This window comes from Triplophysa rosa, linkage group LG15, assembly GCF_024868665.1.
Source record: "Triplophysa rosa linkage group LG15, Trosa_1v2, whole genome shotgun sequence".
Lineage (NCBI taxonomy): Eukaryota > Metazoa > Chordata > Actinopteri > Cypriniformes > Nemacheilidae > Triplophysa > Triplophysa rosa.
The window spans coordinates 1,060,247-1,082,808 of NC_079904.1; the positions used below are offsets into that span (position 1 = coordinate 1,060,247).

The window sequence follows — 22,562 nt, forward strand, 5'->3', positions numbered from 1 at the left end:
GAGAGAGAGAGAGAGAGAGAGAGAGAGAGAGAGAGAGAGAGACAGAGAGAGAGAGAGAGAGAGAGAGAGAGAGAGAGAGAGAGAGAGAGAGAGAGAGAGAGAGAGAGAGAGAGAGAGAGAGAGAGAGAGAGGGAGGGAGGGAGGGAGAGAGAGAGAGAGAGAGGGGGAGGGAGGGAGAGAGGGGGAGGGAGGGAGGGAGGTGTTGTTTTTAACAGTCGTCTCTGCGGAGGGTTGTCCGTGACCTTGACTCCGTCAATGCCTAAATTAGGTATCGTATAGAATTATATAGAATAAATATAAAAATCAACCAAACGCATAATGTGCACAATGACGTCATGCAATCACATGCTTTATGGTTTATATATTTTGCATAAAATGGGAACATCTGTTCCCATTTGCTGTTTACTGTTTACATTCTCAGTATAATTGCTTACATTTGCTAAATGTACATTTGTTTTGTATGTATATGTGCACTTTCAATGTGAGAGCCAAAATTTCGTTGTACAGCCGTATAATAATAACAAAAATCTATTCTATTCTATTACACTCAGTGATAGTCAGGCAGTACAGCGCCACCTGCTGGTTAGACACTCTCTACTGGTTAAGACAAAATTGAAAAAAAAAACAATTTATTAAGTCATAGGCCTTCTATTACAAAATTCAAAAATTATTTCAAGAACTGAATTAAAATATTAAGAATGTAAAACTTAAAAACATGCACAAACAAACAGGTTTGTTATTCGCGTTTATGTATGAATTATGTCCAAGCAAGGGTGCACAGCAACCTACAGCAAAGTCACTTTATGTCCCATGATAATGTTAATATTATTAGCTAAAATATCATCTGACTTTTTCCCCAAAACTCCACACCTGATGTCGGTTGCAACAACAGGCCTGTTATTTGGGAATCCCGCAAAAGTCTAAGTTAAACTTGCGTTGTAACTTGTGTTATTTATTTGAAGGAATGCGACGTTACATTCCAAGGTTGCTAAACGCAGAGCAGGTTTGTATGTGTGCCTGTAAGGTATTACAGGAGATTCCGTGGGGTTTGTCTTGGGCCGGTACTTTGCCACTCCCTGTGGGGAATTCCCACCGTGGAAACAGACTTTATGTGGCGCTGCACAAAGCGATCAGTATATGACATCAAGTATCGCGAGAGCAATGAAAGAAAAAGCGCTTAGAACAGCTTTTGAGTCGCTCTCGCGATACTTGGGCGTCATACGCTGATCGGTCTGCGCAGCGCCGTACGAAGTCGAGTTGAAAGTCGCACTTGTTGTCTCCGCCCACCAAACCATTTCCCCAGCAGCATTATTACTCTAACCGTGCTTGAGTTAGGTTCATTAACTACGTGCCGGACAGATGAACGCTTTATAGACCCGTTTTGAACGCGTTTTAATCTGTTTTCGGGAGTTCCGAGGCGGGCGGGGATGAGAAACAGAAGCAGATGCCTTTGGTGTCATAATGTTACGGTGATTTTACGCTGTTACGTTATTTCCATATCGTTTCATTGAGCGTCAGAATGGAGCGCAAAATCGAACAGGACGAAAGTTGGACCGACTCCGGGATTGACTCGTTTAAATCGATTCCAAGAGATCAGTACCCGAGTTTGGAGACTTCTGAGAAGGATAAGCCGGGTTGCGGGACGGAAGAGAGGCTCGACTCCGCGTACGTGTCGTCATCGTTAACGACGGACAGTTTGGATGATTTGATCGATAAATGTCGGATTTCTGAAGCGACTGAATGTGAATGCACGGAGGAGGAAGTCAGTCTCTTAACAACTCTTACTGAAGACGGAGACACGTACGTTCAAACTTCACTTCGTTTACCAAGTTTATAATGTGCATGCACATCTCTAACGAAAATCACGCGTGGTTTTACTATAGTTTCAAACCACGGTTAAATCGTAGCAAACACGAATTAAACGCGGTTTACGTAAAGTAATCGTGATATTTGACGTAACACTATAGTAATGCAAATGGTAATCAGTCTGCCAAAAACATTGTTTCTACACTTTCACTGTAATAAAACCATTTTGTTTTTTATAACATTGTTATTTTTAGAATATCGTAGTGCTCGGTTCCTTTGCAAACTACAACACTACTGTAATTTTTTTTAAGTAATACAAGAGAGACGTTTATTTATGTCCAACAATTGTTATTTTTCTACCTTACATATTATTCTTTACCTATTACTAATTTAATAAAGTAGTATTCATATTAAGTATAATTATAATTCGGTTACACCTAAACAGTTATAATACACATGCAGAGTTTTTTGACCCATATAAATACAGACACACACATATTTAATATGGACAATCCGTGTGATTAAATTCATGTGTTAAAACAACCCAGTATATTTGTATTTACACAAAATATCCTTTATATGCACAACAAAAATATGAAGAAACAAGTGTAACGTGCCATCCTTCATGTGTCACATAGCAGACACAACACACAACACAACACAACACAACACTCATAGCTGGCCTGTGATGCAGGAAGGGGCTGAACAGGTGATTTGTTCTATTAGTTAATGAGCATCTTCCATTGACACCTTCAAAAGACGAGATGACATGACCTTTCACACATGCCATTTCTTTTAATGCATTCAGTTTTCATTGAATAAAATGTTGTCTTGCTCGACATAGAGGAAGTCTTACAGTGTAAAAGGTGCAACTGTAGGTGAAAAGTCGTTTTAAAAGTTGACTGCGTGTAACCATCACTAAACACGATCGAAAAGGAACTTAAGTTTATAAACATGAAAAATAGCCACAATCGTCCCTTATTTTCCAAATTGTGGGATTTCCTGAATCATGGACGTTGTGCATTAATGTGTTGTAAGAATATTAGTGGACTCGCACGATAAATATAGCTGATGAGTAATTCCTGTTTTAACAGATCAGAGATGAAGGGTTTTAAACTATTGAAAACGATTTTATTTGATGTAGAGTCTGTTCAAGTGACACATTCTCATGTGACAGATCAGATTTGGATTACAGTAGCAGGGTTTCACGTTTTAACGCTTCAGTCAATAACAACAGACGTCTAGAAACTGGATCTGCCGTTTATGGCGACACGAAGAAGAAAGCAGAAGTATGCAGACATGCAGTGGAATTCCCCTCGTCGGCACAGAAAACATCTACTGATGGCTGGTTTTTTTTGAAAGTGCAAGCTTTTGTTAAGCGTGTGTGTGTGTGTGTGTGTGTGTGTGTGTGTGTGTGTGTGTGTGTGTGTGTGTGTGTGTGTGTGTGTGTGTGTGCGCGTGCGATGTACATGTCCTGTAAACATGTTTGTACAAGTATTGACCTTCAGACCAGATTCTGGTTCAAACTGAAATACGCACGCGTTCACCACAGAAGTGGGCAAAAACACAGTCTGGTTAACGTTCGCTTGCTTTCATTTCTCCATCGCATAAAAGGATGTTTTGAAAAGGTATTGTGTTTTGAATGGTCTTCATTGGCCTTCTGCGGTTTGCCTTTGGCCTTCTTTTGTTTCTGACACTAGAAAAAATCCTTTGACTTTCCCCATCAGGGTAAAGAACCGACTTTACAAGAACGATGTCAAAGGCCAGACAAAATCCCCAGACGGTCCGGATGAGCAAATATCGAGTGGATCAACATTCATTTTAAAGGATCCGTTGACCGACTCGCTGTCGGTTTAATCCACGTTAAGAGAAAAGACTTTTACAAAAAAGAAAAGAGATAGAATCTTGTAATAAACTTAAAAAAAAGGACAGAAAGCGTCCTCACGTTTAAAACTGGAGCGATAGATTCATTCATTTTCAACATCTTAAAAGGATAGTTCACGAAATTCTGTCATCACTCATTTCCCTCTCACGTGGCTGTAAATCTGTATGCGAGTCTTTCTTCAGTGGAACACAACAGGAGATATTTAGAGAAATGTCTCGGGGGTTTCGTGTTCATTTCCATGGAGTTCAGTGTGTTTTCAACATTCTTCAAAATATCTTCTTTTGTGCTCTGCAGGAGAAAGAAACTCGCACAGGTTTGACACGACATGAGTGATGAATAAATGATGACGGAACAGTGCATGTAGCGCAGTGATGCTTGTGTTTTGTTGTCTATTTTAGAGCTTGGCAGCTCCAGTCTCCATCCGCTTTCATTGTGTGGAAACAACAACGCGAGGGCCCGTAAATGATGATTTCTGCTTCAGTTTTACACGAGGCGAAACAAGTCAGATGGATGACACTAAAGTTGTTCTCACATTATTTACACGCCGAAACCACCAACTTCTACCTGTTTCCTTCTGGCTTACTGTAAAAGCGTAAGGCCGAGTTATCGCTCGTGGGGAAAGTAGCCAGAAAATGGCCACCTGCAGGGAAGCGAGAATACTAACGTGTGTTCCATACTCGATGAATCATTGACCGCTTCTCACTGACTCACACTAGAGCGTCTCACGATAATCAATACATCTGTGTTGGATTAGTGATCGAAAAACGAGCGAATCTTGTGCATAATGGAAAGATTGAGATTTTTGGCAATGCAAAAAAAAAAAGATGCAAGTTACAAAACGCTTTATCCGAAAGCATCTCTCATTCTACTTCGTGTGAAAGTTCCAGTGTTGCGCAACGTCTGAACCGAGCTTCGCCTTTGTGTGCAAGATTTCTCGGTATCATTCAGCCTCCTTTTGTTCCCTCACACTTTGTGAAATGAGCTTTTTTTAGAGCGATTTCCTTGATAGTCTGCGTAACGTTCGGCTTGGCTTCAGCATTTAACCTCCAGCGTTTGTGTCTCTTCCTCTCCGCAGGATTCTACATTTGGCCATCATCCATGAAGAAGAAGACTTTGCACATCAGTTGATAGATCTCTTCCCTCACGAGCTGCTGGACATTCAGAACAACTTGTATCAGGTATCTACGCTCATTTACGTTCTGCAAACCTCTCGTGGTCGATCGAAATCGTTTGCACAAGCATTTCCTTTGAACCATTCACAGAAGTATAAGTCAGGCAGAAATGAATTCAGGAAGAGTTGAATGTTGTTATGTCTTTGGTTATTTCTGTTTCCCCTCGAGGGAAACTCCCCCCCCACCCCGGCCGACGCACATCATGGCACTCCTTCACTGGGGAGTGCTGGGCTTACTTTCAATTGTTTTTTTAACATTCGGGGTTTATCCAGCTCTAACAGGCCGAGGGGCTTTTTCGGAGACCCCCAAACTCCCACCCACCCATACACATGACCATTTCTGTAGTTAGAAAGGCAAAATGAAACTTCTTTTGACATTTATGTTCGCATTTTGAAAAAAGGAAGCTATAGCGTGTGGTCAACAGAATGACTGACGTTCAGCGTTCACGAGCAAGGAAAATTTGTCATGTACAGGCCTGGAATAGTCGTGGAAATTTATTACCTCTCTAAAAGTCAGAAAGATGTTCGAGGTCAAATGCATTTTATGATCTCAAATATAATTGAAGTGTTAACTAGTTTGTCTAGTCTTGTACTTTTTTATCAAACATATTTCTGGTGTGATTAAGATCTTGATAATCTTTCGTCAGCGCGTCAGAGCTTTACACAGAGTTAAAGGGATACTTCACCCAAAAATGAAAATTCTGTCATTTACTCACATTCGAGTTGTTTCAAATCTGTATAAATTAAATATGAAATAAATATTGTTCTGATGAACGCAGAGAAAGATCTTTGGAAGAATGCGTATAACTAGGGATGCATGATAAATTATCGGCCACATTTTTAATGTTATCGGTATCGTCTGATAGTAAAATTTAGGCCGATATATTAAAGCCGATAAATCCTATTTTATTTCCTCTGGTTAAACTTCTTCAGCTGCACGCTGCTCACAGTTCAAATACAGTACAGTACTGTCTTTCTGTCTTGATCATTCACTTACTGCTATTAGCCAAACATTGTTGATGTAGGTACAGTATGTAGGGCTCCAGACTGCGACTACAAATTTCAGCGCTTGTATTGACAAATATACAAACACAACATGAGCGCATTACTATGATGCGCTGTTTGCTGTGACAGATTTGACGAACAATGCAATATTTGAGACGTTTAAAACAAAACTAGTTCTAGGAGAAGTTCAGGGAACGTAATTTGTCTATTACTTGAGACACCACTGGATCATCTCTAATCCGTTCAAAGCAAGAACAAACGACATGCGAATTGTCTTGTTAAGTTTTGTTTGAAGTTATCTTTACATTGTGTTGTGAACATGCAGTAAAACGTCATTATTACAAACTAAAATCAACATAATGTATTAACAACACAACCCCTTTCTTTTCGCTTGAAACTCTATAAACATTCAAATGTTTACTCTTTCATACAGTATATATAATATATATAATATGGTCTTGTCATGCAACTTTTCTGTTGGTTCAAATGAATTCAAAGTACAAATTTTGTATTTCAGAGTTTAAACAGTCGTCTTAGGACACGTTTACACGATGAAAACAATCACGATGATTTTTGAAAAGCTTCACGTACACATGACAGCGTTATCAAAACGGTCTGCATTTACACGGATCCAGAATAACGGATAAAAACGCTGTAGTATGCACGCCAGGCCAGTGGATGGCGATGTTGTTGTGTAAAGAAACAGGACGTGCCTTGGCACATACACATGCACAGTTATAAGCCAAAAGTGCTTTTTAATACCGCTGGTGGACGTATATGTGTGTTTAAAGTCTGGCGAATGTAAATAGTGTGTCTCCGCTGGTCTTATTGGTGCAGAAAATCCACATTTTGCTGGGGAAACGTTAATACATAGTCGAGCAGCGAGAGCTCACAGTACGGGAAGCCGCCATATTGTTTTGGATATCCTCATCCTCGCGCGACTGAGCGCGTAATACGCTTGCGCGTGACGTCATCGTTTACAGAAAATTCCGTCTTGCAGTTAACATGGAAACGAAAACGGCGGCGTCTTCAAAAAGTTTCTCTTTGAGACCTGTTTTCAGTCTTCTGTCTAAACGAACGGCTAAAACGCATAAAAAAGTTTAAACCGCCGTCGTATAAACGGCCTCTTAGCATCAATCAATAACAAAGCTTCTCTGCCTCTTTTTAAATAAGCAGAACCAAATCTGCTATCAACTGCATTGAAATATACAGTATAGACAGGCAGCATTTAAAGACTATTTGAACACATTTACACACAATTATATTTGTGGACAAATGTAGACACATTTGATACATTTCCACAGAATTCTGCAGTTTTTTCCCAAATTTTAGTGCAGAATTAACATGAAAAGTCTGCAGATTGCGTATGGCCTTGCTTATGAGGAAAAACAACTTGAAAAAAAACCTCACTTTATGTGAGCACAACCTATGAGAGGGAAGATGTACACTGTACACACAACAGGATAACTAAACGTATGTCATTTAAAAATGTAAGTTCATGTTATGTGGGTCTTTAAAAAAATAATTTGGCGCCTGTGTTTTTCCTCTATAGGAGCCAATGGTTCCTTATTTGATTTTTTTGTCTGGAGCCCTGGTATGTAGATACAGTATTTATGAATGTGTACATTATAGGAAGTTACAAAAGCATATTGTTTGAATCAGACCTGTTAGACATGTGGCCATTGAGAACATTTCTCTGGGTTGCTCTGGAAGAACATCTATAATTAGTTTATTACGTAAATAAAAAAATATACCAGAAAAGTTGGAAGGTTAAAGAATCGTTAACTAGTGTAAAGGAAGCTTGGTACATGATTCTCAGGGGAAAAAGCGAACTAATGGCTTTTTTCTGCAGTCAATGCTTTCAAATAAAAGCAGTTTTTACCTTTTGTTTCAGTCTTGTAGAATTTTTATATTAATATTTAGATACTGTATATCGGCCAATATATCGGTTAGCACTTCCAATGTTAAAGAATTATCAGTTATTGGCCAAAATTTACATATCGGTGCATCCCTACAATAACCAGATTTCCCCCCCATTGACTCCCATAGTAGGAAAAAAATAAATACAATGGTAGTCAAAAGTGCCCCAGAACTGTTTGCTTTCCTACATTGTCTGGTTATACGCATTCTTCCAAATATCTTACTCTGTATTCATCAGAACAAAGACATTTATACAGATTTGGAACAACTCGAAGGTGAGTAAATGACAGAATTTTCATTTTAGGGTGAAGTGTCACTTTAACGTCACTTTCATATTTCACCTCCCGTGACGCTAAATTTGTTGCGATCGTCATTGAAAACTCTGTTTGGCTCAGAGAAACGTCACGTTGCAAAAGTGGGCTGAGGAACATGTGAGCGGCGATTCATGTTAACAGCGCACAGGTTTGTAGTTAGTTTGTAAAGCGAGATGTTATCAAATGTGGGTCAGAAGGTCTCAAAGTGTAGCAGTCAGCATTTAGAACTGTGAGTAATGTTAATGCGTCGTGCAGCAGATTTACCAGAAGCCACATCATCATGTAATACCAGTCTATCGGCCATATTACTCACTCCTTTCTGTTTGACACTCACTTCCAGATTGAGTCAATCTTCGGGTCGACCTTCCTTATTTCTTATTGTCTTGCATCTTTAAAAGAGAAGCTTTGGTGTGTTAATGGCACATTTTGACGCTCGGGTTCATTCTTACAGGCCGCGCGTATCAAATCCAACAAACATTGAGGCCCGTAACCTTATTTTCTGAGATGTTTGTACAGCCCACAAACGTCAACATGAGAAGACACGCTGTAGAAAACATGTTTTTGTACTGTGGTGGCCACCGTCGTGGTTGGACTGAGAGATTCGTTGCAAATCTATGATACAACGCTAGTGGCCGCTGTAAATCAAAAACTGCGCCTTTAAGTTGTTTTTATGGTAAAAGACTTCAGATTTGTTTTTATGTACCACAACAATAAAACATGGCTGTTGACTTCCAGATGTTCTCCATTCTTTCTGGAAAAAGAAAGCATGTCTGTTGGATAAAATATTCAGTTTTATACGTATTTTATGAAACCATTTATACATCTTATATATCATTTGAATTTTTTTTAACTTGGTGCATTTATTCCATGTTGCATTTCACATTATTGAGCAAGTTTTTACATACTGCATCTTCTTCAATATGGTGCAGACTTTATATCGGCCAATTAGAATGCAGATTTGATAATCCCAGTTGTTTACATGCGCGTTAAATCTCATTGCATGTATGATTTTCCGGTTTTATCCGTTGCTAACTCTCTTCTGATGTCTTCAGACACCGCTGCATCTGGCCACCTACCTGAATCAGCCCAGCGTGGTGAAAAAGCTTCTGGTGAAAGGGGTCTCGCTGGACCTGCAGGACCAGGAGGGAAACACCCCTCTTCATGTGGCGTGTGAGCGTGGCCTGTGGGAGTGTGCATGCGAGATGGTCCACGACGTCTCGGCCAACAAGCTCGCCCACGTGACGGAGGCACAGAACTGGAGAGGTAACACACCGCAGGGACTGTGGATGATGAAGATCTTGTTTGAGCATAAACCGAGCAAAACCTGAGGCCGATCTAGAGATCTGGTTTCTTGGCTGTCAGTGGTTTGAATGGCAGGGCCGGGCTTTGACGGCGAACAGGAAGATTCGTGTTACAACAAGGAAGTTCTGTGTTAAAAAACAGCCTGGAGTTTTCTGTTGGCATGGTGACTGTTTTCATAAACACACGTGCAGGTCTGTGCAAACCGTAAATCCATTGTCACGTAACATGTCCCATTGACACGAATGCAGAAATGACGTAGGAATGGTTACACGCGAGTTGAACACGTGACTTTATTTTGCTTGCGCGTGGTATAAAGTATGAATAAAGCACCGGATGGATCATTTGTGTAAGGCGGTGCAGGGCCCTTTTGTTTTTCTAAGAATGAACATGGTTTTCAGTGTCACAGCTTAAGAAGTGTTTTGTTATGAGACATTGAATCTAATGTGACGTCTCTGTTTCGAAGGCCTCGCTTGTCTCCACGTGGCCACTCGGCACAAACATCATCGTCTCATGCGGCTCCTCCTGAAGAAAGGTGTTGACCTGAACATACAGGTGAGTCTTTCGTCCAGCTCTGGCTGTCGCCGAGCGAAACGTTGGGAACGCTGAACACGTCTGCTTGTCTTTCAGGAGGGTACGAGCGGGAAGTCTGCTCTGCATATGGCCGTGGAGCTTCACGACGTGTCCGCAGTGACCCTTCTGCTGAACAGAGGGGCTAATGTGGACGCCGCCATGTTCAATGGATGCACCGCCCTGCACTTGGCAGTGGGCAGACAGGACGCGTCTATTGCCAACCTTCTGTGCCAGGCTGGAGCCGACAAGATGATCAGAAACCTGGAGGACGAAACGGCCCTGGATTTAGCAGATGGCAACGATGATGTAAGAAGTTTGAGATTCTCTCAGTATGTCATATACTGTATGCAGCCTGTTTTTATTGGTGTTTAATGGTGTGTCTCTTCTTTTGTTGTGCAGATATTGGCTCTCTTCCCCTTTGATGACATTCAGATCATGGGCAGGACAGTAACGAACTTCTGAACGTGTGAACGTTATGTTACACGTGTTCTTTAAAAAAAATAAAAATCTGATCTGGGACTTTTATTCTGTACAGTTTTTGGACACATCCAACTACACCTACATTTAATTTAACCGCAGCAGTTACGTCAGTCATATTTACTGCTGCATTTCACGTTTCATCATTGAGAAATACAGACGTGATGTGTATTATACCATTTCTGTTGAACAAGCTTCCTGTAAATGCCAGACAGAACGCATTCTGATGTGTATCTCGATGTATATCATCATGAACTAGAGATGTTTTTGTTTTTTGTAGAAATACTGTGCTGTTGTAAGATGAGCTTTGTTGTTGTTTTTCACTGAACGGGTCATAGTGCCAATAAAAGCAGCTTTGATATTTAGGTGAAGCATTTCCTTACTGTTGAGTGATATTAATAAAGTGTGCGCAGAGAAGTTATGCGACAGTTTCACACATATATTTCACAACTCTAGAACTCAAGTGTATTAAATCGTTTGACGAGGTCATTTCAGAAATTATCAACTGTACATGTCATTTTTGTGACCGGAAACGTGTAAACAAAATTTCCAAAATGCAACTACTGCTCAAAATCAAGTTGATCATCTATTGACTTTGATAGACTGTTATCAGGGTAACAGTTCTGTCATTCAAGCGGATGTGTTTATTTACTGCTCATTTCTCTAACAGATCAAATACATTCGTCTATCAGTAGCACTGAACACACGTGTAACACTTTCATAGTCATGTTTTTGAGAAAATGTGTTGCAATTCTCAAATGCAGTGACACTGGGAAAAGGAATGACCAGAAACAAAGGAAAAAAGTTCTTCAAAGAGTTCCTGTTAAATGTGTAACGAGAAAACATGACCGTGAAACCGTGTGTGTGTGTGTGTGTGTGTGTGTGTGCGCGTTCCATCATGTGACTCTTCCTTATACTTGTAATAAATATAGACCATTTATGAAAACAGCATCATAGAGGAGGGCTTAACTTAAAACATGATCTAGTTATCGGGGGTGTATTTCCTCTTTTGCGGTATTGAATATGAATCTTTTTTCCTTGTGCCAGAACATGATTGTATAGTAACTGGATTACATTTTTTTCTTCACAAGATTATATACATTCTTATTTTTTATGAAATGACAAATGGTTGGGTTTAAAAAAACGTAAATAAGTAAATAAAAGAAAAATGTTTTTTTTTTTAGAAACTTAAGAAACTAAATGTATAACTTATTGATTCCTTATGTGATTAGAGTTAATACGTACTATGCAATTTACAAAAGTACAAATAATAATGGTACAGTTTTCCAATATCTTGCCGTTTAAACGTCTTTTTTATTATTATTACGACAGCACGCACGACATGATCGCCGCAGAAACGCACAAAAAATCTTTTTCAAATTAAAAGTCCCTCACATTGATTTGAAAACCTCCCCACCCACAAAGCCTAACAACGAGAGTTTACATTCTAATCTGTTCTCACCAACACGAACTTCACTCCAACATACAATCCAAATATTTGCCTGCAACCCTACACCTGTGTAAAAAACGACACGGATCTATGCAGGTGTGTCTGTCTTCACAACCGGAAGCGGTGTCCTGTGCATGTGAACACGTCAGTTCGGAAGAACTCATGAGTGAAGCGGGCCGAGAAGTTACAGCGCACAAACACACTGCATTTCTGCTCACGGTGGATATTCATAGTTTCGTTGCTGTCTTTCGGGTTTATGGATACATGATCGGCGCGGGAGGACGTTTGGTGAAGTCTCAGCGGCTCTTTTAGAGAGTTTTGACCCGACGAGGCGGCTGCAGCTGGTGGAAAATGCCTCCGTTTCCATGGAGGTAACGTCACTTAAATGTGATGCTGTAACATCACAGACACGTTCATATGTAACATTTTAAACATCACATTCAGTAACATTTTAAACATCATAATTTATGTTTAGCATCATTTCAAACGTCACATTCAGTAACATTTTAGACGTCACAATTAAATGCAACAAGAGACGAAAGGCTGAATTAGACTCGCCTGTTATCTGCTGTCTGCCATTATAAAAGCAAAATTCATCTTAATGTGATCTTCTCTTGTGAAGGCACAAAGAGTCAGTCGTGTGTCGCCGATGTATTCTGTCTGTTTGTTGACTTTAGTTTGATATCAAAACTGAGCAAACGTGATGTGTCAATGCTCTGAACTGATTTATTAATAACTGCACACTCATTCCTGCTGTAATAAACCATTGAGCGAGTTGTGCTGGGATAAGGGTTAGTTTGTGGCACATGAGCTGACAGCCTGAAAGGACACAAAGAGGTTCTGTTCCGATGGATTCGGACTCCAGGGAGGAGACCTGCAGAATTCCCACCACAGGCACAAGAAGATTCTGTGACAGGAGCACAAAACTCAGTGACACGTGCAGGTTTCTTTTCATTTTTCCGTTTCGTGTTAACGTTCTTTTTCTTATTCAAAAACTGTAGGGGATTGCAGAAAAACAGGAGGGACATTCAGAAGTGAATGCAATCAAGCCATAAATCTACGGTCAACTTGAAGTTTGAATGACGGCATTGTTAGACACTGTTACCCAGATAGCACAATCCATCTGGTTTACGTCTATTTGACGTCTGCATTTACATCTGCAAGACATCTTAAATACATAGTTTGCTCATCTGCAATACGTCTCGGAGACGTCTGAACGTCTGTAATACGTCTGCTAAAGATCTGGAGATCTGCTGCTTAAAAGCATCTGCTAAACATCTTAGAAAGAGCTGTTGTACATCCATTGTAAATCATAAACATCTTACAGACATCTTCTAGATGTCTATATGACGTCTGACAGCAGACATCTCCGAGACGTATTGCAGATGAGCAAACGATGTGTTGTAGATGTCTTGCAGATGTAAATGCAGACGTCAAATAGACGTAAACCAGATGTATGTGTGCTATCAGGGTAGGGTGGTGTAGGTGTTTACACATCGTGCAGATCAAGTTGAAACTACACATTTTTCCTATGTTGACATCACTTACTGAAGCTCTAAAGCCATTGCATGTGGTTTACGGCTCGTGGTTGATGGGGTTTGTGTTCTCGTTCTACATCTCACTGGACAAACACCTGTGTGGTGCAAGGTGATGTCATCAGGATCTCTAGTCGTTTTAAAACCGATTCGTCAACTAGTTGATGTACTATGAAGACCTCAATGCATTGCAAACAGGTGAAATATGGCTGAGTTCTTGTTGAATGTTTTATGTTTCAGTTTGTGGGTTGGTGTGATGCTGTGTGTTCTGCCGGCGGTGCGGGCGGACGCTGAAGATTCCTCTCTGTTCTTGGGTTGGCAGGACGCGTGGATCTTCCGCTTGTTTCTCAATGTTTTAGGCTACGCCACCATCATCATCCCTGGATACTTTCTTATCGGCTACTTCAAACGGGTCAACTATCTAGAAACAGGTTTGCTGAAGAAACATCTTGTGTTTTCTCCACGTTTGATTTCTGTCCAATCTGTAAATTGCATCACTCTTTAATTTGAAAGATTCTTTATAATGTTTGTTTGTAGTGTTCACCTGAACTTCTCATGTTTGTGTAGGTCGAGGTCTGTGTTTTCCTGTTATAAAGACGTGCGTGTTCGGGAACGAGTCTAAGGGAGGACTGCTGGACGACGCATCGGTGACGTCTAGAAATGAAGCTGAGTCCAGCTCGTCTGCTCGACAGGCCGGCAAACTCCTCTTCTGTGCTGCTGGCCTCCAGGTAACAAGCCAAAACCACGAAATACACTGAATAATTCAAAATCTTTGATAGTTGATATTCTTCAATCAGTTTTCAAAATGCAAGTTTATGATCGGTGTGTGTTTTTAATGTCTTTCTCACTAGCTATGGTTTTATCCAAAGGTGTGAATTTAACTTATGTGCAGCCATTTTCCTCCAGAGAGTGAATGAGAACGAAATTCCTGATAAACTGGTGACTAATATCACAGAAAAATGGAAGTTGCTGCAATAGAAGATACTGGCAAATAATAAATGACTTGCGCCTCACGGTTCACAGAGGAAATGCATGTAAGAGTAAGAGTTCTGGGAGGTTTATATCAAGCCACTTTGATGACAGACTGCCACAGATATTTGAGAAAGATCAAAGCAACATTCCAGATGCTGCGCGGCGAGATCTGTGTTCGAGTTATTCCTGTTGTTCCTGTGTTTCCTTTTTAGTTTATGTGGCGGTGTTTCTTTTTCATGTGATATCCCAAAATGTGCGTTTAGGGCTGTTAAACGATTCATCGTGATGACTCGTATCCAGAATAAAAGTTTGTGTTTACATAATACATGTCTGTGTACTGCGCATATTCATTTTGTATTTATAAACACAAAAACATGCACATCTAAATATTTCCTTTTATTTATATTTACCCATAATTGAAATCACGTATAAACGTTTTATTATTTTTATATTTTTCTCGAATATGTGCATGTATGTGTATGTGTTTATAAATCCAAAATTAATATGAGCAGCACATAGACATATATTATGTTGACACAAACTTTTATTCTGGATGCGATTAATCGTGATTAACCGTTTGACAGCCCTACGTTTAATAGGTGGATGGTAGGGCTGCACGATAAATCGTTAATAAACCGTAGGTGATTTACTAAAAATGTTTGCGCAGTTCTTAAGTGAAGTACCGTTAAATGCTGCTGCTCCTGAAAGCCAGAGGGCGCTCTTGCGCAGAAACTCCATATAAGCGCCGTGGGCTGTGTCCGAAATCGCCCCCTACACCCTCGTTCAATATTCCCTACATTAGTTCACTAATATAGTCCAATTTTAGGAGCTGGTGAAAGGAGTACCAAATAACGTTTTGGAGACGTCATGAGCACGTCCTAACGACCAAACACTCCGGGTGTTAAAATCGTTTTTCTAATTTAATTTAAACAATTATCGTCCCTCACATGGAGGGTTCAAATAATTTGTGATTTAATCTGTGCGTGAAAGATTCAATTTTATGCATAATTGGAGTAATTCTCTATTCAAATATGGATACAGCACAGTACGACGATTAATAAAACTTAACACAGCACTGTACATCACAATCAGATATTTTATTTAGATACTGAAGTAAATGACATAAATAACCAAAGACTTCAACACAATATGGAGGGTTTAAAGCAGATATATTTATTGACAGAGATGAGTAAACATTATGTTAAAGCTTAACATTATATTCTTGTCTTTCCACATAAGTTTAGCAGGTTGTACATTTTTAGAAACGACAACCAAAAGCTTTTTCAATCACACTCACAAACATCAGGGTCCGTTCATTTAAACGCGGCAAATCGATCGAAAATCACTCAGATATGTGTTTACTCTCACATCTGTAAGGTATAACGTTAAAGTGAGAAAGAATATTAATAAACCGCTATAAATAATATATCAAGTAATAAGGTAAAAAGAAATTTTCTTTAACTTTTAAATGATGCGGCTCTTTGCAGAACAGAGAACGCACGTGCTGGAGACGCGCATGCACATATCAAACGCGCGCACTAAATAGAAACAGAAACCGTTTTAATTGTGGTATCTAATTAAACTCCTGTTTAATAGCCGTGAGAAGTCGGATTTAGAGCATTCGCATTGACATTATAACAGATTTTACTCCGATCGCAAATTTTCCACATAAATACCATAATAAATAGAAATAACCAGATTCATAAATCAAATGACCAGTGTCCAGGTTATCTGAAGGCCAGTATACAACGTCGCTACAGCGTTCTCAGTGGGATTAATTCACGACGTTATTTGAGGACGTGGCTACAACGTTTCTGGAACGTTAGCGAAACTTCTAAGAACCGGATCATTGCCAAGACGTCCTCAGAATGTGGTCACAAAGAAATGTCACGGTGACCAAATGAAGGCGAACTGGCGGCGTTGTCAGAACGTACTGTGTTTGCTGGGAAGCGACTCAAGCTCAGTGATTTCAGATGGGGCAGCACTTCCTACTGATCACAGATCCGTGCTACACATAATCGACACGTCGCGTTATCATAATAGCTCTAAACGGGGCAGTGTACGCGATATTTGGCGAAAACCGTGATTAATCGTACAACCCTAATGGGTGGAAAGATGGCTCTCGTTTGTCCAAAAGCTGTGTAGCTGCGTTTTACAGCATTTGAAAGAAACGTCCCAGGACTCGTGACTTCATGTCATCATGAGAGTGATGTAGTTTCTGTCATGTTCAGTGTGTTTTGTGTCTGTGCCCTCAGGTGTCGTACCTGACGTGGGGCGTTCTTCAGGAGAGAGTGATGACGCGTTCATACGGTGCCACGGGCGCGGAGGGCAGCGGCGAGCGCTTCAAAGACTCTCAGTTTCTGGTGTTCATGAACCGCATCCTGGCGCTGACGGTGGCCGGCTTGTGCTGCGTGGTGTTTAAACAGCCCCGTCACGCCGCACCCATGTACAAATACTCCTTCGCCTCCCTCTCCAACATCCTCAGCAGCTGGTGTCAGTACGAAGCGCTGAAATACATCAGCTTTCCCACACAGGTACAGCTCTGCTTTCATGACATGACATGACAGCTCGCATCTCACCTCATCCCGACACTAAAAGAGCAATCCGAATTTGCATAAAGAATATTCTTTTTGTTTATTAGAGCTTTGTGAAAGAGTTTGTTGAGCATAAAGCAGCGAGTTCCGAGTGTCCGTACAACACATACTGCCATGATTAACAACACAAAGAATATATCGCAAATGTTTTTGTAATAAGAGGGAAATATGATTCGTTGTCATAAAAATACAGTCATTTTTTTGGACACACCCATAAGAAAGACACGGCGCACAAGATCTCTTTTTGACATAAACGAAACCCAACCTGATGATCACATCTCCTGAGCTGTGAAAGAGAAACATCCGAGCAATGAAAAGTTGCTCCCGGTGCTTATCAGATCTGATATCTTTGTGTGTTGTTATTCTGGCAGGTGTTTTCTCAGCATGATCAGATCAGAAATTCTCTTGGAAATGTTTGTATCGTGTCGCTGTAGTTTCGTTGACTTTCCAGTTCGGACCTCATGTGTGTGCTCAGTTTAGCTTCTCTCTTCATCATCCACTGAGAGTTGTTCTTTCATCATCAGGTTTTGGCCAAAGCGTCTAAGGTGATCCCTGTGATGCTGATGGGAAAGATCGTCTCCAGGAAGAGCTACGAGTATTGGGAATACTTGACGGCCGCGCTGATCTCCGTCGGCGTCAGCATGTTCCTTCTGTCCAGCTCCACCAACAAACATCCGTCCACCGTCACCACCTTCTCCGGCGTCGTCATCCTGGGCGGATACATCGTGTTCGACAGCTTCACGTCCAACTGGCAGGACAATCTCTTCAAATACAAGATGTCCTCCGTCCAGATGATGTTCGGGGTGAATCTCTTCTCGTGTCTCTTCACGGTCGGCTCTCTCCTGGAGCAGGGCGCGTTCTTCGACTCGCTGGCCTTCATGGCGCGTCACTCCGAGTTTGCCTTTCACGCCGTGCTGCTGTCCGTGTGCTCGGCGTGCGGACAGCTCTTCATCTTCTACACCATCGCGCAGTTCGGCGCGGCCGTCTTCACCATCATCATGACGCTACGGCAGGCCATCGCCATTCTTTTGTCCTGCTTTCTCTACGGTCACGCTGTCACGCAGGTGGGCGCCTTCGGCGTGGCCGTGGTCTTCCTCGCTCTCTTCCTTCGCGTCTACGCGCGCAGCCGGATGAAGAAGTCGGGCAAGCGGCCGCAGCAAACTCCAGTGCAGAAAGTTTAGTCGGACATGTCGCTGGGATGAGACGCCACATTTTCGTGGTTGCTTTTTCTTTCGTTTCGGAATTTTGTGCGTTTGTATTTTGTAAGGTACAGTAAGGGAACGCTCTGTGTTTTTAAGGGATTTCAGCCTGACGTGCGTGTGAGATGTGTTCGTATGGACTGGATGTGTGGACTGTTCAGTCGTCAACGAGCCCTCTATATTTGTAATTTGGTACTGGAATATGTTAGAGCTCTGGCTTTGAGGTTTTCTATTTAAAAGTGGTTATTTTTGGGAGACTGTTGGATTTGGCGAGGAGTGTGAAGTGAGATGTCTTAAGTGTCTGATCCGCGTGTGAAGTTAAACTCCTTCTTCTGCTCGCAATATTTAAGGGTGAATCGCATGAAATGCAAAAATACAAATGAGTGTTTTGCAATAGGTGAATGAAACTTGTTTGGCATTCATTTCATGACCTTTTATTACATTTTCCTTTCAAACACTCGATATAGTGACGCAAAACGGTTCTCGTTATCTTACCTGTTTTTATTGTTCTGTTGGCTTTTCTTTTGCATCGCAATAAGATTTTAAGGGGAAGAAGAACGTTACTTATGATGATAATATGTCCATAATGCGAACACTTTTATTTCCTTCAATCATAGTTTGATTTTCTTAGCTGAAGAGATTCACTCAAATTCATAAATGTGTCATAAACTGAGTTCACAAACAAGGTCATAAAAACATTCAACCTGCTTCATTTTTATAGCTGATAGTTTGTGTCGCTGATAAATGAACCAACCGTGTCCGATGATGAATTCAGATGTGACTACGTCTTGTCTAGTTTTACAGGCTGTAAAATCAATGTCACCTGTGTAAAGAAAAGATGCGCAGATAATCTGTGATATCAAACCAGAGTCTGTCATAAACCGTCAGTGCCTGTTAATGAATAATCGGAAGAATATCCGCACTAGTGGATTCTTTATAGATAATTGTAGGATTATTGTTAGTGATTGTTACTGGACAGACGTACAGAATTGCACTATAGTCTAGTTTGGCTTTTTTTTTACATTTGTCTCCAAAACCCGGTGTTTGTGTGGTTGAATCTCACAAAGAAATGTCCAGTTCATGAATCAAAAGAGAACATAAATGAAGGCATTTCTCTGGATTTTTACATTAGCTTCATGACAATTAAACTACTCTTCATTATTTGCTTTATTTCAAAATGTCATCATTTAAATTCATCATTTCATTAAAGCAGTTTAGGCTTTTGAAACTTTGTGAAACATGATTTGGACGCTAAGAGGAATTCATTGAGTGTTTGAGGACATCAGGTGTGTCAGTGAAGATGGAGGTTGTTTGTCTAAACACATGACATAGACTATTTTGACTATAACACATGATAGACATAACAATATTTTTGTTTGAGGGCCCACACGCATGTATATTGATATTTTTACCGTTAAAATCTGTTCGTCAACGGTTTAACATAAAAGTGGAAAGGTCATACAGTCCAATTTCACAATGTCGTGCCTGTTTATTTATCACATTTGTTCAAATAAGTGATTTGTACACATTTGTTCTCAAACTTTAGTTTCTTGAAACGATATTCATGATATCCACCAGCAATGTGTGTCAAAAAGTGCAACATATGTTTTGCAGCCTCCCACAGTTTTACTAAACTTGTATTTCTCCCCGATACCAAAATACAAACAAGTAACATCATTTATATGCTGTAATGTAGGTTGATATATTTAGTTCTTCATTAGGGAATTCTATAGAAAAACACTATAGACTGTGATCTTAACCAATAATCATTAGTTTATGTTATGGCTCAAAGATTTAGATGATTTATTTTTGCTGTTTTATTTTTATATTGTTTTGCACATACAGTAATAATAGTCGGTATTGTTGTGATCATGGATTTGTTTTTTAATGTCATTGAGTTTGATGGGTTTTGGTTCTGAAAGCTGTACTGATCACGACTCATTCACAAGGCATGTTGGAAAAGACATTTTGTGTACTTCTTTGAAACGTGATTTTGACTGATAGAAAAACGGTACAGAAGAGAAAGCAAGAGCAAGATATTGATGTCCAGGTCACATCTAACAGATAAGACGGCATTATGTGGTTGCTTGAGTTGTCATGAATTACAAAAACACTTAAAAGAGAGACCTTGTCGTGTTTATGGCAGATTTGTATCAGGCTGTCAATTCTGGTATCAGATCATTTAGATAAACGATAAACTGTTTTTCATTCTCATTTACGGCTCATGTGTGAAGGAATGTGAAATGACTCGTGTGTTCATCTGGAAATGCTACTAATGAAGTCCTATTAACTTCTTTAGGTTTATTGTTTATATAGATTAAATTAATTTGATCACTTAACCAAACAGTCTTGGATTTGTCTTTAGTGACTCATTTCTTAACAAAAGGTTGCAGTATTTATGTTTTCATAATAATTCTGTATGGTGGCTTCTGTCTCATGTAAATACAGTTGATATTTCTCATGCAATGAAGACTCTCTTCAGTTTATCTGTTCTTTTATAAGGTCTGTAATAAATGTGTAGCCGGCCATATGCCTGTTTTAAAGAAACATTTTTGCAAAGGACTATATAAAATATGTACGACTATATAAAAACTACAATGATCTTTTTTAGCTGTGTTACACTTCATTTGACCAGTTAAAAGAGTTCCAGTTGAACATTTACGAACACAAAAATAACAAAATATCTCTCACACAAATTACATTTACATTAATTGTAAACTAAAACTATTAAAACATTTCTGTTTATTGAATATATAAATATTATTTGGAGAAAAAAGCCATCGCCAAATAGCCATCGAATATGATCATTTTGAGTCACTAACATAATTAACTAAATAAAACGATGAACTAAAATGGAAATTAAACGAAACCCATAGCAGTATTAAAAATATCAAAAACTATTTCTCTCTCAGCAGATCTAATAATAATATCTGAATATGTTAACTTTAGGTGACAATTGACAGGATTGAACCATGTTTATATGTAATTGTTTAGAGTCACGCTCATAAACAAATAACAACATTAGTAGAAATAACATTTCTTCTTTTTCATAGCGTACAATTTTCATCACATGTTTGTGCATGCTTGGAAAACTCCCTGCTGTGATGTTGGGAAGTGTTGCAAGGGTGTTGCTAAGGTGTTCCATTTGTGTGTTGCTTTGGGGTTGTCAGATGGTTACAGCTCATCCTTCGGTGTACATCTGCGATTATTTTCACATCCGTTGGGCAGAAATCTGTCGGATTTCTTAGAAAAGCAGTAGCACGCGTGTTTCTTCAACCAGCCCCATGAAAGATATGGTCAGTTCAAGAACACTACAGTATCAAGGATTTCAACTATAATAAATACTCAAGTATATCACAGTATTTTTCCACCCGTTAGAAACAGATACACCCCTAAAGGTATGATTTTGGGTCACTGGTTCACAACCAGAAACCGCAAATATGTGTGTGTGTCAGAGAGAAACCTTGTCCTGAAGGAAACTGCATGAGGTTTTATTTACACACAACAGTTTAATCGCACAGCTTGATTCTCGACACAATAGAGTGAGAAGAACAGGTGTATTGCGGTGAGAACGAGACCGTAGATCTTCCGTTGAGACGTCCACACACACCTTGATGAACCACAAGAACTTTCAGACGCTGTAAATAGCAGCCACTCGTCCTTCATGCCAACGAAGAATATTGTCTACATGACACACAAACCACATACAACCTGACCTGGATTTCACACACGTCATGGAAACAAAGCTTTAGTCAGACGTGTTTGATGATAGTGGTCTTACAGTGATTTCAAACACCCCCGTGTCTGAGAGATTCACTAACTCGAACCGCTGCTGCACTTCAGTTTCTTGCTGGACTTTTTGTTGTCGGTTTTTGTTTCCTGTATTGTGAAATGGGTTGATGTCTTTGTTTCATGAAGTGTAACCCTGATACGACTCGTGTTGATATGAGCTGTGTACCGTGAGAGAGAACCGCATGAGAAATGTCACCTGTACAGACAGTTCTTCCTATTTTACTCTGATTACAGAAATGAGATTTTGACCACGCTCTTCCTCGAACAGCGCATGCGACTTTTCACAGGATGTGAAATTTCAGTTGCGCTTGATTGATTTCGAGGCGATGCAAATGTGTCCGTGTACAGGTATTACTGATCATTGTGTGATGGTATTAATGTGGCATTCTTGGGTGGTGAATTTCATGAAACCGTGTGCGTCCCTGTTGAAAAAACCAGCATATAACCAGCTGGTTTGGTATGTTTTGATGCCGGTTTGTGCTGGTCCTTATAGCTGGTTTAAGCTGGTCAAATGTAACGTAAAAAGAGCATTTTATGAACATTATTTCATTGCTAAATGTTCTATTTACC

At 40.0% G+C, this 22,562-nt stretch overlaps 2 protein-coding genes across 2 annotated transcripts; both read left to right on the top strand.

Moving 5' to 3' along the window:
- The first annotated feature begins 1,305 nt into the window (after positions 1 to 1,305).
- Positions 1,306 to 10,890, top strand: nfkbie (nuclear factor of kappa light polypeptide gene enhancer in B-cells inhibitor, epsilon). Its single transcript, XM_057353734.1, has 6 exons — positions 1,306 to 1,800; positions 4,767 to 4,869; positions 9,154 to 9,364; positions 9,867 to 9,955; positions 10,031 to 10,279; positions 10,373 to 10,890. The coding sequence occupies exons 1-6, from the start codon at positions 1,520 to 1,522 to the stop codon at positions 10,433 to 10,435; spliced, it is 996 nt and encodes a 331-aa protein (XP_057209717.1). The 5' UTR covers positions 1,306 to 1,519; the 3' UTR covers positions 10,436 to 10,890.
- A 1,044-nt stretch (positions 10,891 to 11,934) lies between these two features.
- slc35b2 (solute carrier family 35 member B2) lies at positions 11,935 to 20,726 on the top strand. Its single transcript, XM_057353650.1, has 5 exons — positions 11,935 to 12,271; positions 13,676 to 13,866; positions 14,003 to 14,163; positions 16,663 to 16,941; positions 17,526 to 20,726. The coding sequence occupies exons 1-5, from the start codon at positions 12,252 to 12,254 to the stop codon at positions 18,180 to 18,182; spliced, it is 1,308 nt and encodes a 435-aa protein (XP_057209633.1). The 5' UTR covers positions 11,935 to 12,251; the 3' UTR covers positions 18,183 to 20,726.
- The last annotated feature ends 1,836 nt before the right edge of the window (positions 20,727 to 22,562 follow it).

Coding starts and splice junctions, on each gene's coding strand:
- nfkbie (XM_057353734.1), top strand. CDS start 1,520: ATGGAGCGCAAAATCGAACAGGACGAAAGTTGGACCGACTCCGGGATT. Junction 1,801..4,766: donor CTTACTGAAGACGGAGACAC/GTACGTTCAAAC, acceptor TCCTCTCCGCAG/GATTCTACATTTGGCCATCA. Junction 9,365..9,866: donor GGAGGCACAGAACTGGAGAG/GTAACACACCGC, acceptor TCTGTTTCGAAG/GCCTCGCTTGTCTCCACGTG.
- slc35b2 (XM_057353650.1), top strand. CDS start 12,252: ATGCCTCCGTTTCCATGGAG. Junction 13,867..14,002: donor GGTCAACTATCTAGAAACAG/GTTTGCTGAAGA, acceptor ATGTTTGTGTAG/GTCGAGGTCTGTGTTTTCCT. Junction 16,942..17,525: donor ACATCAGCTTTCCCACACAG/GTACAGCTCTGC, acceptor TTTCATCATCAG/GTTTTGGCCAAAGCGTCTAA.